The sequence below is a fragment of the Panicum virgatum genome, chromosome 3N, assembly GCF_016808335.1.
Source record: "Panicum virgatum strain AP13 chromosome 3N, P.virgatum_v5, whole genome shotgun sequence".
NCBI classification, from domain to species: Eukaryota; Viridiplantae; Streptophyta; class Magnoliopsida; order Poales; family Poaceae; genus Panicum; species Panicum virgatum.
Window position 1 is genome coordinate 23,230,256 of NC_053147.1, and position 17,392 is coordinate 23,247,647.

Sequence of the window (17,392 nt, forward strand, 5' to 3'; positions counted from 1 at the left end):
ATGCTTGACCTGTAAATTTCTCGAATCTTCTCCTCTCCCCGTCCGGAAAACACGACACGCCTCCAGGCGCCGACACCACGTACCCCCCCCCCCCCCCCCCCCCCCCGCGCCGCGGCCACACGCGTCCGCCCACGCTGCCGCCGCCGCTCCCGTTATTAAAGCCCGCGCCTGACGCCGCCCCTCGTCGTCGTCAAGCCCGAGAGACCCAGCTTAGCTAGAGCGCTCAGCCAAAGACAAATGCACACGAAGCGCGCGGAGGAGCATCGCAGGCAGCAAGCACGGCAGCGGCCATGGCGCAGGAGATCAGCCTGAGGCTGAAAGCAAGCACGACGGCGCCGATGCCGCAGGAGAGCCTGCGGCTGGTGTCGCACCCGATCGCGGCGCACGACGGGCGGCTTCCGCGGCAGTACACGCGGGAGGGGCAGGGCGCGAAGAAGGACATGTCGCCGCCGCTGGAGTGGTACGGCGTCCCCGAGGGCACGCGGTCGCTGGCGCTGGTGGTGCAGGACATCGACGCGGACCCCGTCGTGCCGTGGACGCACTGGGTGGTGGCCAACATCCCGCCCGACACCAAGGGCCTCCCCGAGGGGTTCTCCGGCAAGGAGGGCGCGGCGGGGCGCGAGTTCGGCGGCTTGCAGGAGGGCATCAACGACTGGAAGCAGCCCGGGTGGCGCGGGCCCGTGCCGCCGTCCCGCGGCCACCGCATCCAGTTCAAGCTCTACGCGCTCGACGACGAGGTGCACCTCGGCAACAAGGTGAGATGCTCTGTTCTGAATTCTGACGTGACGTGAGATCTTCTTGGCGTGCTGGAGTGCTGATCAGGCTGGTGTGCCGTGATGGTTTTTGCAGGTGACCAAGGATAAGCTCGTGGAGGCCATCGAGGGGCACGTGCTGGGAGAGGCCGAGCTGACCGCCGTCGCCGTGTTCTAAGGAGCCGTCGTCACGTAGTGCCATGGGCCCTGCCTTGTATATTTGGGGCAACTTTTGTAATTTTGATGGTCTAATAAAAGGGGAACTCAGTTTGTGTTCGTGACATGAATGGCGTGGTATCTCCGGGGCGTGGTGTTGGGGGTTGGGATTAAAATCCACTTGTAACCGCTGGGCGCTAGCCCATCGACGGCCGCCACCGCCTCTTCTGGCGTGGCGCGGCGGATGTGAGCACACATCTCGACGATGGCGGTGGCCCTCCACAGTCGGCCGAGACGCCGCGCCGGGAGGCGGGAGGGGGTCATCGCGTGCTAAATTGGGCGCCGGTGCGACTCCGGTGGCTTCCGGCGGTGGCCGGCGGGAGCAGGTTCGGCAAGATTGGAGGTGTGGAAGGTCCTAGGGTCTTCAATGTAATTTTGTGGTTTGTTAGGTGTCTTTCTGCAAAATTTCTACTGTCTGTATCCTTTCCTTTTTGAATGTATCTGTACTTGTACGCGTATTTGTACGGTTTTCTTAACATCAATGTCTTGATAAAAAAATATTGGGCGCCGCTGGGCGGTGAAGGGAGGAGAGACGACTGCCGTGGCCGAAACGGGAATGGGAGATTCATGGTGGAAGTGGAATGGTGACGGGCGATCTGCTCGGTTCTAGTGGGCTGGACCGTTTCCGCTTTTGGGCTCGATGGCGATTTTACCGCAGTTGTAACGACGCATGCGGCCCACGCTGGTTATGAAAACGATGCCCACTCTGGCCCAAATATACGATGAAATATGATACATGATGATGGATATGTAGATGTTCTCTGCTATTTTTTGCTAAAAAAAAAACACCGATCTTTTCCTGAGAAAATGGCCTGCCTAGGATACAGTCGCAATCACCAGTAGATTGAAGACCGATGGCCAACATCGATCCATCCTCCCAACAGGAGAAAACATCAAAACCTAGTCACCCTCCCCCCTTACGATCCCTTCCTACAGCTGGATGGTGACGCCCCTGGCTCCCATGCCAGACAGCCGCTGCTCCACCGACCCTTCCCTCTCCATGCCGCCGCCGCCAACCCTGGACACGTCGTGCCGCGTGGCGTCGAACTTCTCCCCGTCGCCCCAGAGCGCGTAGGCCTCCTCCCCGTGCGCGGCGTCGTCGCCGATCATGAGCTGCTCGTCGGGCATCCGCAGCGGCACCACCAGGCCGATGGCGAGCAGGATGAGCGAGGTGACCACGACGTTCCACGCCACCACGAACGCGGCGCCCGCCAGCTGCTTCCCGACCTGCCGGATGCCGCCGCCGTAGAAGGCGCCGCGGAGGCCCGGCACGGGGGACTCGATCTCCAGGAGCCCCGGCGTGGCCAGCAGCCCCGTGAGGAGGCCGCCCAGCAGGCCCGCGACGGCGTGCGTGTGGAACACCGCCAGCGTGTCGTCCACCCGCATCAGCAGCGCCGACTTCTTGTGCAGGATCATCATGGTGAACCATGGCACGCTGCCCGCGAACACGCCCATGATCACCGCCGCCCATGTCTGCACCAGCCCTGCCCACATCCACACGAAGAAAAAAAACTGCCAATTCAAATTCCATCACTAGTTATAAAAGTGAAAGCTACTACTCCTACTGCACCGTTTGACTACTACAACTACTACTCGTCAGATTCAGATCATGTTTACATCAGCTAATTGAGTATTAATTAACAATGCTGAGCTTGCATTAAGGCGCCTAATTGTGTCGCGTAAAGTATTGACACGTCGACTAGTGCACGCGGCTACTTGGAGTAGGAAAACGTAGCCATCGCGCAGAGCAGATTAAAGGGGGGAAAACCCAGTTACGTCGTTCGAGCGAGCCTGCCGCCCGCGCGATTGGCTACCTGCCGCGTGTTTTTCCACCGTCCTCTTTTGACTGTGGATTAGGTTTTGTCCTCCGTTCCGAATTTCCGATCACTTGACGTTGAAAACGAAACCTTTTGTGGATGCAGCCAAACGCCGGATGCTCCAACGACCGGCGTGTCGTCTCGGTCTCGCCGTCTCGCCAGGTGAGGTCGTCGAAGCTTCTGAGATGTACGGAGAGCGAAGAGGCCGTACGTACGCCCTTGCTACGGGACGCTATCCAGGATGAACGGGTGAGATGGGTTTTTATGGAATTACCTGCTCCGGGGGTGATGCAGACGAGCCCCGTCATCATGCCCTGCACGGCGCCGATGACGGACGGCTTGCCGAAGAAGATGACGTCGAGGCAGGTCCAGGTGAGGAGGCTGGTGGCGGCGGAGACGTTGGTGTTGAGCACGGCCACGGACGCGGCGATGTTGGCGGCGTAGGGCGCGCCGCCGTTGAACCCGGCCCAGCCCATCCACAGCAGCCCGCCGCCGGCGATCATCAGCAGGATGTTGTTCGGGGAGAAGCGCTCCCGGTCGCTCTTCAGCCGCGGGCCCACCTGCCAGCCGCACGCACGCAACCAACGGTCATCACATAACATAATATTATCCATCCATGGCGTGATGGCATGAAAATGAAATCGACTCTTTTCTTGCGGTCGCGTTCTCCTGCCATCGCGAAGCGAGGACGATCGATCGAGACCCGAAACAGCTGGGGTCGTAAGCGACACGGCAAGTGGCAGAGGTGACCACGATCATCGGCGGCTACGACCACGAGCCGTCGCCACCGCTGAAAGGGAGGCCGTCCTCCAACTTGTTCACATGCTCCTCGAGTTAAAAAGTTCCTGGCCTTTTTCTGCGCGGTCATCAGCGACATGCGATTTTCCAAAGGAGAAGAAGAAAAAATATCTGCAGGGGGGGCGCATTAATTTCTTCCAGGATGACTTTGAATCTAGGCCGTGTTTGGTTAGGGTGAAAATTTTTCGGCACGTTTTTCGAAAAGAGAATCTCGTACGCATGGAGTATTAAATGAAGTCTATTTGCAAAATCTTTTCAGGGACGGGTGTAACTTTTCGCGATGAATCTAATGACGGTAATTAATTAATGATTTACTACAGTGATGCTACAGTAACCAACCTCTAATCGCACGGTCAAAGGCCTCATTAGATTCGTCTTGCGATTTACACGGGGGATTGTGGAGGTGATTTTGTAATTAGGCTTCATTTGACACGCTGCTGATTCTGCTATTGTGAATCTGCGATGCGGTGGGCACCCCCGTGCGTTCCCACAGCTGCGTGCGTCCCCGCGAGGAATCCGGCGCTGGCTGCCGGGTCAAGCTGGCACGATGCAGTCGTCTACGCCTACCGAACACGTTAGGCAACCTCGCCCGCCCGCCGGGCCGGGACCGAGTGACGTCACCATTCCGGCGAAGACGCCGGGATGGGATCGCGGATCACAAAGAATTTGAAATGAGGATGGGGAGGAAGAGGAACCGAGTAAGTAATTGATGGAAGGCGTACCCAGTAGGCGGCGGTGAAGCCGGCGACGCCGGAGGACAGGTGGATGACGTATCCGCCGGAGTAGTCGATGACGCCCCAGTGGTAGAGGAAGCCGCCGCCCCAGAGGCTGAAGGCGCCGACGGTGTAGGAGAAGAGGAGCCAGAGCGGGGTGAAGGCCATCCAGGCCTTGATGTTCATGCGGCCCAGGACGGAGCCGGCCAGGAGCACCAGCGTGATGGCGGCGAACTCGAACTGGAACAGCACCAGCGTGGCCTCCGGGTAGAAGGGCTCGGTGCGCGGCGTGTCCCCGTGCGCCGTGGCCGAGAGCGCGGCGCGGCGGACCAGGTAATCCTGGGAGAGCGCCACCCCGGCCTTGCCCCAGAACGGGAGTAGGCGCTCCCCGAACGCCATGCGGAAGCCGACCAGCACCCACACCAGCAGCGACGAGGCGTAGGCGTAGAGCGCCATGAAGGCCGAGTTCACGGCCCACTTCTTCTTCACGATGCTGCCGTACAGCACCACCAGCCCCGGCATGGACTGGATGCCCACCAGCGTCGCCGCCGTCAGCTGCCACGCGTTGTCGCCCTTGTTCAGCCACTCCGGCACCGCCGGGAGCTGCGCCGCGTACGCGCCGCCGGACGCCGCCATGGCAGCTGCGCGTGCCCGGTGGTGGCTGCCTGGCTGGGTAGCTGCTTGTGTGCCCGGGGGCGCGCGCGTTTAACCGTGGTAGGATGCGACGGGGGACTTTATACGGGAGATTAAGCTGGCTTGCCCGTGGCTTGATTTGTGATTAACTATGCAGGTTAAGTAAACCAAGTGGATCGTAATTGGAAGGGAGTTCGTGAGCGGCATGAAGCGGCCAATTGGATTGCGAGAGGAAGAAGAGAGACCCAGCCAGGAAGGTCAACCCGGCAGCCACGAATGGCAACACGGCGCGCGGCGTGTTGCGTGCTTGCGTTTGCGTAGAGCACGCACCTACCCACCCATAATTCTTTATGGGATGATCTCTCCTTCCCTTCTCCCTCTAGAATCTGGATGGCGACTTGTCCCTTAGGCCCCGTTTGGATGTATATATTGGAGCCTGGAATTCGGAATTGGCATTGTGGCACCTCAATTCCGCTGTTTGGATGGCCTAGGTGCTGGCTGGGCATTCACTCCAATACCAAACGGTATTCAGCTTCACACAACCCCTCTTCCCGCAATGTCCTGCCTCCCCGCTCCGTATTGGGCGGAATTCGCCCTCCCCACTCCCGCATCTCTCCCCCCTCGCTCTCTCTCACTCTCTCTCTCGCATCTCTCCGCCGCCCTCTGGCATGGAGCTCGACCCAAGGGGGCGCGGCGGCTCCGGCAGAGAAGGTCGGGCGCGGAGGCTCCGGTGGAGAAGGAAGGGAGCGGCGGCTCCGGCAGAGAAGGACGGTCGCGGCTCCGCCCTGACCTCCCCACGGTGCCCGCACAAGCAAACCCTGCCTCGGCGACGAAGTGGGCGCCGGTCGCCGCCCTCGGCGTGTGGGCGGAGAGCGACGAGCCATGGGAGGCCGTGGCGGCGGCGAGGAGGAGGCGCGTGACGGACGCCGCCATCGAGCTTCGCCCGCCATGGACGCCGCTGTCGAGCTCCCCCCACGGTCAATCTCCCACCTGCGTCTATTTCAATTCCATGCTTTTTCATCCAAACAAGAATTGGCTTTGTTGCTAGGATTCCAATACTATGGCTACTTTGGTATTGGACCAAATTCAATTCCAACCCCTCAATATCTACATCCAAACGGAGCCTTAGATTGTTCTGAAGATGGGAAGAAACGATCGGCCGTTCCGCGGCTTGGAATTGTTTTTAGTACACATCCACTAGGGTCTTATTTAGTTGCCTTTTGTAAAGTTTTTAAAATATCATCTTTCTACATTTGAAGTACTAAACATAGACTAATCACAAAATTAATTACAGAACTCGTCGCGAGACGAATCTAATGAGCCTAATTAATCCGTTATTAGAGATTGTTTACTGTAGCATTATTGTAGCAATTTAGCGTCTAATTACGGCCTAATTAAGTTCATTAGATTCGTCTCGCGATTTACAGGCAAACTGTGCAATGCTTTTTTATTTTGTCTAGATTTAAATCTCCATGCAGGTGCCGGAAAAGAATTTGGAACTTTGAATTATGGAACTAAACACAGTATTGGTCATTTCTATACGTTTTAGACTTTTTGTTAGTCGTCAGTCGAGGAGATTCCTAGGTGGCTAGGTCGAAGAATTGCCAAACCAAGAGCGCGGCAGGGACTTGTGTTGGAGCTTGGAAGATACTACTACTGAAAGATATGGCGCTCCACCTTCACTTGGCCATTCCTAATCAAGCCGAGGTGTCAAACCAGAGGAGGCAGTCTGATGGAAGAAGATGATGGTGGGATTGCATATTTGCAGCAAGCGCCGCATCTTCTCGGAATCTGCTGGTTGGGCACTCCGCACTTGCTTGCCTCGACTTGTCGAGTCGCTGGTGGCAACGGCTGGTACAATAGCTCTGACAGTCCAGACTGACTATGGCCCTCCATCACGTTCAACCACAGAGTTGGCCAGTTGGGCAATGGGCGAGCGTAAGGTGTGGCAAAACCTAGGCCATGTTTGGTTAGAGTGGAGAAAAGTTTTGATGAGATAGAAATGAAACTTTGACCACTAATTAGTGGTATTAAATAAAATCTAATTACAAAATTACCTCCACAACTGCGGTACTGTAGCAGTTGCTCTAGCTAACGAGGCCTTTGACCGCATGATTAGAGGATGATTGAGCGTGGTTACTGTAGCATCACTGTAGCCAATCATGATGAAACTTGGCTCATTAGATTCGTCTCGAAAAATTACACCTATTCCTAAAAAGGTATTGCAAATAAATTTCGTTTAGTACTTCATGCATGCATTCGTCTTTTTGTGCAAAAAATTTCGTGGAATCATCCAAACATGGCCTAGTACATTGCCTGGAAAGAGCTTGTACATTGCCTGGTTTAGGTCAGTCCACGTCAAACTTATCAGTACGGGTTTATGGCCTCACTCTTATGAACTCAAGACATCCTCTGCTCCAGCCATTACTCTAGTATACAGGTGAATCGACTTTTTTATATATATAATTAAGGGATTTATTCATTTCAAGCACAAGTCACAGAATTATGGGACTTCAATGTCAGAATGACAGTACTAGGCACGGTACCACGCTAGTCCAAATTCCAAAGCATTATCATGGTCGTGGTAAGCAATTCGGGTGGTAGTTTCCCAAATACTGATCGATGATTCCTCTCTAGCTTATCACCGCCAGAGAATTAAATTTTCTGAACCCAACTTGATCATGTATTCATGTGCTCCAACTGTTGCACGCATACAGGATTGGCGTCGGATACGCTGTGGCAAGCAGCCGGAGACCAGACAGTATCAGAAAAACACTACTATTCTGCACGCAACTATGCAGTTGCAGATCGCACAAGGCGACCAGGTACACCGGAACACTCACCGGAGCTCAAATGATGGGAGGCATGCCCCCGGAGCTCAAATGATGGGAGGCATGCCCACCATCATGCAACATTGCTGGATTATTAAAGGCATCAAGTTGAGACAAACTTATTCTGGTGCCACACGCCCACAATAAAGTAGTCAATTTCAAGCTTGCCTCCTGGATCTGGCAAGGTGAATCTAGAGGGCAATGTCAGTGCTTTAGATGGTATCTGGGGAACAGGTATTACCAGATTAATACGGCAGCGATCCATGAAATTGATTATTTTTTTGAAACAAAGAAATTGATTATGCATCAAATCAACCAACTAAGCCTGAAGACAGTGTTGCATTAGGTATCATCATAAGTGCCGATGGTCAGCAATTGAAAGGTGAATCGGAGTGATGCCTAGTATCTCCTTTAAATGTCTTGCAAGCTTAATAGAAATCCAGAGGGCAACCTTCCTATTACTGGGATGGAGTTAAATGAACAGTCAAATGGAAACCTTCTGTAGTGCTGATACTGTGTTTGTTGGCTCCAGATGCTGCAGCAGGAGGAACCACTAGACATAGGCACACCAGCTTCTCCAAACAGAGCAGAGCATGTCAAAATCGATGTGCATGCCTCGTACAATGAAAATGTCAAAACTTGACCTTACATTATACAATTATACAAATAACAACTACTCATGAAAATGTTAGATAACAGGCCTAGATATGCGTTTATTAGTATATAGGTTCGAAGACACAATTGTAAATGAATGTCAGGCATGGATAAAAGATCTGATCAATCAAGTGATTTTTTTAAAAAATAGTCCAAACAAATTACCCAAATAGAATTAATCTAACATTTATGTTAGCAATAAGTCAATAACACTCTTTGAGTAATTAATGTTTGCAAATGCAAGTCTACAACTACAGTTCTTTCAGAGAAATAAAGAATACAACTTCACAGATCATTTTTGTTTGTCAAATGTAGGTCTCCATCTTTAATAGCAATACAATAGTAAAAGAATAGGCAGGTTGATTTTGATTAGTTACAATTACTGTGCTACTCATTTCAAAACAACGACATTTGGACAACACATAAACCTGTGCCCATAAATTCTCAACTGTCAGCAACATGTTGAATTCTATATTTTTGTTAACTACCAACTATTTGGCACAGCACATAGTTTTCCATATCTGTGGAGAAGCCAGTTCTGGCTTTGATCACCAGTTCACCACTGCTCCACATCGATGACAATGTTGGCAAAAAAAAAAGTATAGATTTCCTGTAAGAAAATATATAATTTACAGAATGGAATTTACTAAAAAGACGGTCCTGAGTCTTGACATACCTGAAGTCTACTGGAAGAAGCTACAACTGCATGACACCCAGAAACTACAACTAACACAACAATGATGGAAGCCACACAGAAAAATGTTCTTTGCAAACTTTCAGAGAACGAGTATTCTCCTCAAGTTTGAAACTATTCTTGTACATCACCCCCTTCAGTGAAGAGAATAGTTTCTCTTGTACTGTACAAAATCAATGCCACCCTTATCTTTTTACAACATCACCTACAGTCTGGACTAAAGTCAACCAATGTCAAGCATGCCCTCAACTCGCCTTCAATAAAATTAAATTGTCTGGAAATCAATGAATCAAGAATATGTGGTTGATACTATAGTTCTACCATATTCAACTTCACATGGGCGCCATCAACTGTATACTTCCAGTGCCAGGTTCCACTCTCCATTAGTTCCTCGCTTATAGGTTCCAATTTAACAACAAAACCTGATGACAACAATAAATTCATTCAGGAAACTATGCAAGGCACAAGTTATTAGTAGGAAAAAAATAAAGATAGAAGCGAACTTTTAGATAGGATTTTCTGAAGAAATAATTTGCTGTACTAATGAGTAATGACTAACCTACATAATTTTTCATGCACATTTTCATGACTCTTCTGGAATATAGATACAGCTACTCTTATTAAGCATAAAATTAGAAAAGTCATATCATTTGCATGTAACAGAGCACATATTTTAATTACAATGGATTGAACTATATTAAAGTGGAGGACAAGGGTCACTACGCTGTCAAAAAGTTTCCTCACTCATTAACTAGTACTCCCTCCCCGTCCCAGAATATAGCTATGGTTAGACTTTTTGAAAGTCAAACATTTTCAGTTTTTTATTACAAATAGAAAAATAATCATAGAGGCTAATAATATAAAAATTATGTTAGCAGATTTATCGTGAAACCAACTATTACAACATGTAACTTTTTCTATTTGAAATAATTTATTTTAAAGATATTGTTGGTCAAAGTTGAAAAAAATTGACTTTGAAAAAACTAAACATAGCTATATTATGGGACGGAGGAGTAGCAAACTATTCCCTCTATTCCAAATTGTAGGTGCATAACAAATGTTACTCCTATGTATCTAGAGAAGCTAAAACGACTTATAATTTGGAATGGAGGGAGTACAAAAGAGCACAAAAAGCATTATAGGATACAGCTAACTGAAAACCTGCTCTGTCCTGAACGATGAACATTCTCTGACCGTCAGGAACTTCAAATACATGGTTACCCTGATAGAACAAGGTGATCAGAAAATAAGACAAAGAACAATGAATTGTGAACAATTGTGCTGTTTATTGATAATTGTACCTTCAAGACGACATCTTTTGCCTCAAATTCTGCATTTCCATGAAGAATAATCTTTACAGATTCTGATCTCTCAACGTCATGCTTCCAATATACATTACTAGGAGAAATCCAGTTGATCCCTTCATTCACAATCTTAACATTTTGCAATCTGCATCTCCCACACCTTTCAACAAAAGTTGCATTAAAAATCCATACTCACTGGATATATGTTTATAGCAACCATGTTTATAAAGTAGGATGCTACCTGACACCATAGTGCAGTATCTGTTCACCATTTTTGTTCTTCTTGGTTGAACCCATGATGTTGTCAGCTAGAATAATAAGGCTTCCGTCCAGCTTAAGATTTAACATATAAACTTAGTTTGGTACAAATGGGCAAAGCACTTGCAAAATTATCTTTTTGATTGTTACCTCAACATCTTTCCATAGGAATTCTGCAACCTCTATTTGCAACTCTGAACCTTTAGAAACGGAGCCACCTATGAACTGTGTGGAGGAAAATTTGGGTGACCACCAAGAGTAGTTAAGGTAAAGTATGGCATTTTTTTTTATGCATACCAGATATAAGGAATATGTCATTATGTTTTATGCGTATCAGATTAGCCGATTAGGAACATGTCATTATGTCACGGCAACAGCACCCAACAGCAGAATGCTGCTTATTTGATAGGGTTGAGATGTTGTGGTATTATGTGTTCTATCCCGAAGCAACAGATTATCAACTTTTTACAGAAACTTTGGTATGTGTGAGCCAAACACAGATCAAAGAGTATATCATGACATGTGTCAGGAACTGTCGCATGACAGCTAACTGTTCTGCTCAAAGTTCATGAGTGCATTGTTAATCTTGTTGTTGCTCAAAACTATACAAGCAAAGTGGGCTATAAAGAAAATAAGTTTGCCCTTCTAAATGGTGCTTGACCGGTTGCATCTCAAAGACATGTCTCATGTAGAATAAAGGAAATAAATTATCTAATAATGGAGGGAAGAAAGCTACAGGTCTCATGTTTACCCATTTAATGCTAGTCTGTTAAAGGAGCATACCTTTTGCTGTATGATGTCCCAAAATGGGCCTAAAGCAGGATGAAGAAATATGAGAAATGGCGGTCCAGAATGCAAATACTCGCTGTTGTCTTTGACCTGTTTGAAATGATTTAATGAACTATAAGGTAACCAAGAAAATGTCTCACAACTAAAAAAATATTTAAGTAAATTATGAGAAAGGTAGACGAGCAAAATACCTATGACTATGGGTAATATCTTATGGAACACTACCTCATGTTAAATGTGAAATAAAGTAGTAGAAACTAGGTGAGCAAGGCATAAAAGGACATTTACCATGGGAACATCTATGCTGCATCTAGAAAGGAGGTCATGAGCATTACGCATAATGTCAAGGAGTGAACCCTCTGGAGTCTGTAGAGCAAACAGAGTGCATATTATGAAAAATGAGTCAGAAAAGACTTTTGAGATGTCAAGTTGCTACACATGAACATAATGGTCCCATAAGGATCTTAAATTAATATTGCCATGCTATTATAAGCACATTTTTTTTAGTGGTAACTGGATCTATCAACACAATGTGTCTCCAGAAGAAATTAGGTGAGTCTGCGGTTCTATATATCTAAGAAAAATGGGCTGAGCTATCCAACTGTGGGTGCAGAATGAATGTCATTCCAGTAAGGCAATAAGGCCTGGTAGACCCTTGATGGCACTAAACTCATTTAAGTCAAGACCAGCATATCACACCGCATGCATAGCATACATTGCTGAGTGCTGACCTACTTAATACTGAACACAGGAACAGTAACTAAGAACACAAGATCAAACTTTACTTTTACAGTTTGTGTAAAAAAGCAAGTTTGTGTGGTTCACTGGTTTGAACTTTTACTGTATTGAGAGATTAGCACTTTTACTGTATTGAGAGATTAGCACCAGATTTTCAGACAAATTATCAATGTGGACGAACACAGGGATGTCCGAAAAAAAGGTTTATCATAGTTATATTAAAAACAATGTGACTGTGTAAGCACCCCCCCCCCCAAAAAAAAACAAAAAAAGAAGAATAATAAATCAATTTCAAATTAGAAGTTACAACAAGTCAGATAGAAGGCATGTGATTAATGCATTGGAACACAGAGCAAGACATATTAACCTGGTGCAATGACCTGTCTTCTGATTTCAGCTTCCTTTTAGCTGATGAAGTGACTCTTTTCCTTTCATTGTACACAATGAAAGTGTCAAGTTCACCTGTTAAATAGGAAAAAGCTTAAGCACAAAATAACAAAGGGAACAAGTATTTGCACAGATGAATCAATAAATTGGTTAGCAAACTTGTAACTACTTACATACTTTCTATTCCTTTGCCGCATCTGTAGTTATACATGTTCACAAAATTATCTGCAATATTTTGCATCGTACACTCTAACCTGCCTCCAGCAGCGCTGTCACAAACAAAAAAATAATTTAAAAAGAATAAGTTGTAGTCATAATAAAATATGCTCTTTAGGAAGAGCAAGCAATATCGTAATAATTAAACAGAGTTACATATATCTGCCAATTTATTACCACCCACAAGTCAGACATCTTACACAAGCAAGCTGTAATTAATATTCAGCACATGCAATAACAAATAAAGTCAACACTATGATCATTAAGCAGAAGCATGTTTTGGAATATTCCAATCTGTCAGATCTACAATGATTTAAGCAAAGATTTGTTACAGATTGCTTGATTATCTGAAGAAGGTGAGGCATGATCTTCAAAATTGTGCAATCAAGACTCTTGAATCTGTTAAACAAGGTCTTTGAATCTGTATAGGCTAACAGTAGTTGTGCATGGGAAGACACAAGACCCGGACATGTTCAGGAAAATGTGAATAGGTTCCAGTAAACTGCACGCATCATAAAGCAAAAGAGTTAAGCACTTAAGCAGTTGATATGCGCCAAACAATCAACAACCATGGTTGGTTTTGGATTGTACAATGTGTGAAATTATATTATATCAAATGAGATCAGGGTCCAAATGTCTTGCATGTTGAGGGGTATATCTATAATTTGCCAAAAATAAGCCAAAGCTACCTCAGCACAATTGTTAATTTATTGCAGGTTTTCTTGCTCCTTCACATCAACCTTAAAGCATTATACAATAATTTTAGGTTAAAACAATCATATAATTCTTCTATAAATAAAATTAATGATGCAGCAACATGTTAATAAGTATCCATGCTGACTTCAGAAATTGTCGTGTAATAAGCCTAAGCCTAAGCATGTAGTACCGAAAACTCAGAAGTTGCTAGTGGGCATATAAAAAGGTGGGAAGTTTAAGGTGATGTACTGGAAAGGAAGTACCTACACTCAAAGCCCAGATGGTCCACGTAAGATACTGCCTTCTTTAAATTCAGCACCATCCCTGGTAAGCAACTAGCATTTTTGCGGGATCCAACTTCCTCTACTGCTTGCAAATCAACATAGAGAATGTTTGTATTTGCTGGATAGCTAACCTGCGAACTGAATTTAGAGAATAGATGATAACATAATCGATAAGATATTGCCAATATCAAATTATTGATATCAAAAGAGGAGAAAAAATATCGATGTTAAAATACATCTCTAGCTCTCTACATCCAGCCAAAGTGACTGAACCGAAGCAGATATTCTTCAGAGAAGGAAGAAACATGGAAAGAAAAATTATAAAGTGCAATTATCATCATACAATACCAACAAATGATTGCCATTTACATTTTTAAGCTTACTTAAAAAATATATAATAGGGAATATGGCTTGACGGACCACTCAACTTTTCTGGTGCACTCTAAGTGGTATTTGCTACAGTTACATAATCATTATTTCCCCATAACAGTGCACACTTGCATTTCCACTATCACTAACCCAAGACTAAGATTACATGTTTTTTATTTCTGCGTGCAGTTCGGAATGATCCAAAGCAAATTACCTGCCAGTTACTGTAGGTTCTGGAATGCCGTATTTTTCAAACTCCGTGTACTCAATACAAGTGATACCATATGACCATAGTCCCTCAAGGTTTTGTTTCTCAATAAGGACGTTCACCCCTTCAGTAGCACCCGGTCTTCGCTCACAAGATGCAAAGCCTAATTTCTGAAGAATGATATGTCAGAACTCAAAAAGTAAAAAAAAAATGCAATACGAGAATTTTACTGTGCAAAATTAGGCACTGTATTTCAGAATAATATATCAGCAACTGATCGAGCCATCTCAGAATAGGATAATACTTGACCAATGTTTATTTTACCTTATTGCATCGAAGGCCTATTCCTGCCAAGGCCATCATGGTCAAATCAGTAGCAGCAACAACATTGCTGGAAATAACAAACAAGATCCACAGTTATTACCCTTCAAAATGATTTACCGATTGATACTAGAAAAAAAATCATTCTTAATACAAACCTGACTTGGCGTACAGTTGCACCTTTTCTGCCACGCCGTTGTAACCATTGGAATATACCTCTATCATATGCAAGTTTCCAAATAGCACCATGACCACCAGGTTTACCAACAGGGAAAAGTGATTTGCTGATTAACCATTTACCATCCTCAGCACTGACTACAGGTACCAAAGGCTACAAAAACCGTTCAATAAATCTCGTTAGAGCTATATAAAACTCCTTGAAAGTTTGAGTAAGTTCAGATTTTATGGGATGCAAAGGAACATTCTGAGGAATGGATATCATCAAAGGTTCCCAGTTATATACCTGTTCAAACAACCGGAAATTATCACGGCCTCTGCCAAACCAATCAAGTTTGTCAAATATTGCAATCATATGCTCATGGTTATTCTTCACAGAACTTGTCATGATTGCAATAGGGGTTATGCATTGACCTCCAAAGATCTTGAAGTGGAGAAACTCTCTAGCCTGTCAAACAAGGTAGCACTCCACATAGTTAAATAACTGCCTATAGAGCTTTATAACTAATTTAAGCCTTTATGAACATAAGTAGTCCAAAAATACCATGGCAATTTCACAAACCGAAAAGTAACTGAAAAAACTAATTGCTACAGTTCCCTCCCATCCTAAAAAGGGACAAGATCAAAATCCACAAAAACAGGTGTTACAGTAAAAACATCAACGTACATTGTATGTTGGTGCCATCAGTTGGTAAAAAGTATACTAATAGCAAAAAAAGTTTCATATGCAGAATGAAAGTACCTGCAGATCCCGTATCAGCCCTTCCAATAGAGATCTCCCACAGTAAGGAAGCAATGCAGCTGGAAGGGATTCACCAGTATCTGAGTCCACTAAACCAAGGCGATCTCCCGCACCACCAATCGGATAAATTTCACCCAGTTCTGGCAAACCCTAGAAAAGATCATATTTCAGTTTGTACCTTATGAGAGAATACAGATGTCTTAAGTAATCTGCATTTGAAATAAGAATATCAAAGCTAGTACAAATAAGTAATGGCATCCTTATTGTCAACTTTAAGTTAATGTGGTATGCGAAATAACCTCGATTCCCCACAAAGCTGCTTGAGATGCATACTCTGTATCCTCCAATAGATTGAGTCCACTGGGAACATGGAAATCAACAAACTTGTGTTTGCTAGGTCGGTGCTTGCGGTCCTTTGATGCTGAAAGGAGCTCCAATGCCATAATTTGATAGCTGAAGCGAATAGAAGGAATGTCAATTCTATTAGTATTAATTGCAGATATAACTGTCAGATAAATGGAATGGCCCGAGCATGATAAGTTAGGACCATCAGGTTACTGCTAATCACAATGTGTTCAAGGCTTGTTAATTCAAAACATGAGCCAACTTAGAGTTCCGTATGGCTGTACTTCTAATGTGATGCCTTTTAGCTCATAAAAAGTTGTTAATACTTTACGGTTACTAACTTCCGATTCCAGCATGGACCACATTTGGCAACTTGTGCAACTTCGTCGTTTACCAAGTCTCCAACTCCAGTAATGCCTCCAAACAGGCAGTGCTCACCCGATGATGCCCCCAATGCAGTCGTAGAACTCCTCGATGTCGCCGAGGAACTTGAGCAGCCTCCGGAGCACCTCCATCTCCCCGCTCCCCTTCTCGGTACCCGCCACTCCCTCCGAGCTCCACTTCCCGACCAAACCAGCCAGGCTATACAGCGCCTCCCGCAGCGCGCTCCCGCCGCTGGCCCCGTTGCGGTGGTGGTGCTCGTGATGGCCGCCGCCGCCGCCGTACCATTCGAGCTCGTCTCCCAGCACGTGCTCCTGCCCCGCCGCGACGAGGCATTTCAGCAGGAGCGCCTCGCGGGGCTCGAGCGCGCCCAGAACCCCGCGGCTGGACTCCTCGCCGAAGAACGCCGCGACCCGGGGATCGGCGTCGAGCGCGCGGAGCTTGTCGCCGAACGTGCGCGCCGCGCGTAGCCGCGCGCGGGCGGCGGAGAGGCGGGCGATCTCCGCGGCGAGCGCCGGGTCCCCGCGCGGCTGCGGCTGGTGCTCGGGGGAGTGCGCGGGGCCGGGCTCGCGCTCGAGCGGCGGCACGGTGGACACGCGCTGCGAGCGCGAGGGCGGCGAAGGGGACGGCGACGGGAGCGCGGAGAGGAGGCGGCTGCGCCCGCCGCGGCATCGCGGGGCGCGCGGCGAGAAGAGCTGCGCGGCGTGGAGGCGCGGGCGGAGGTGCGCTGGCGTAGGTGGGGGAGGGGGCTGCGCGCGAGAGGCCATGATGGTGGTGGTGGGGAGCGGCCGGTGCGCGGAGGGAAACGGGCGGGGCCGGCGGGTAGAGGCGAGAGAGCGGGAGGAGATAAGAGGAGCGCGCCGCGAGAGCGACTGGCCGCGGGGCGGACAGGCATATGCTCTCGGGCGATACGTCTGGATTCTCGCTCGGGTGCTCCCTGTCCCTGGGCACGCGTCGGCCGTTTGCTTGTTTGATTTGGGGTGTAAACAATTTCGCGAATTTTTTTTAACCCTTTGACCACTAATTTAAAGTATTAAATAAAGTCTAATTACAAAATCACCTCCACAGC

The 17,392-nt window shown here is 47.3% G+C and overlaps 3 protein-coding genes across 3 annotated transcripts; 1 reads left to right on the top strand and 2 right to left on the bottom strand.

The window, feature by feature from the left end:
* The first annotated feature begins 138 nt into the window (after positions 1-138).
* Positions 139-1,424, top strand: LOC120665190 (UPF0098 protein CPn_0877/CP_0992/CPj0877/CpB0906-like). Its single transcript, XM_039944658.1, has 2 exons — positions 139-755; positions 850-1,424. The coding sequence occupies exons 1-2, from the start codon at positions 291-293 to the stop codon at positions 928-930; spliced, it is 546 nt and encodes a 181-aa protein (XP_039800592.1). The 5' UTR covers positions 139-290; the 3' UTR covers positions 931-1,424.
* A 265-nt stretch (positions 1,425-1,689) lies between these two features.
* LOC120665189 (ammonium transporter 2 member 1-like) lies at positions 1,690-5,250 on the bottom strand. The gene is made up of 3 exons (XM_039944657.1): positions 4,306-5,250; positions 3,060-3,345; positions 1,690-2,452 (listed from the first exon to the last, which is right to left on the bottom strand). The coding sequence occupies exons 1-3, from the start codon at positions 4,930-4,932 to the stop codon at positions 1,899-1,901; spliced, it is 1,467 nt and encodes a 488-aa protein (XP_039800591.1). The 5' UTR covers positions 4,933-5,250; the 3' UTR covers positions 1,690-1,898.
* A 3,783-nt stretch (positions 5,251-9,033) lies between these two features.
* Positions 9,034-17,133, bottom strand: LOC120665191 (UTP--glucose-1-phosphate uridylyltransferase 3, chloroplastic-like). The gene is made up of 17 exons (XM_039944659.1): positions 16,381-17,133; positions 15,897-16,050; positions 15,598-15,747; positions 15,142-15,303; positions 14,837-15,009; positions 14,682-14,748; positions 14,364-14,527; positions 13,760-13,918; positions 12,762-12,853; positions 12,565-12,659; positions 11,748-11,825; positions 11,454-11,549; positions 10,821-10,895; positions 10,654-10,745; positions 10,410-10,572; positions 10,270-10,330; positions 9,034-9,530 (listed from the first exon to the last, which is right to left on the bottom strand). The coding sequence occupies exons 1-17, from the start codon at positions 17,088-17,090 to the stop codon at positions 9,418-9,420; spliced, it is 2,604 nt and encodes an 867-aa protein (XP_039800593.1). The 5' UTR covers positions 17,091-17,133; the 3' UTR covers positions 9,034-9,417.
* Between the last annotated feature and the right edge of the window lie 259 nt (positions 17,134-17,392).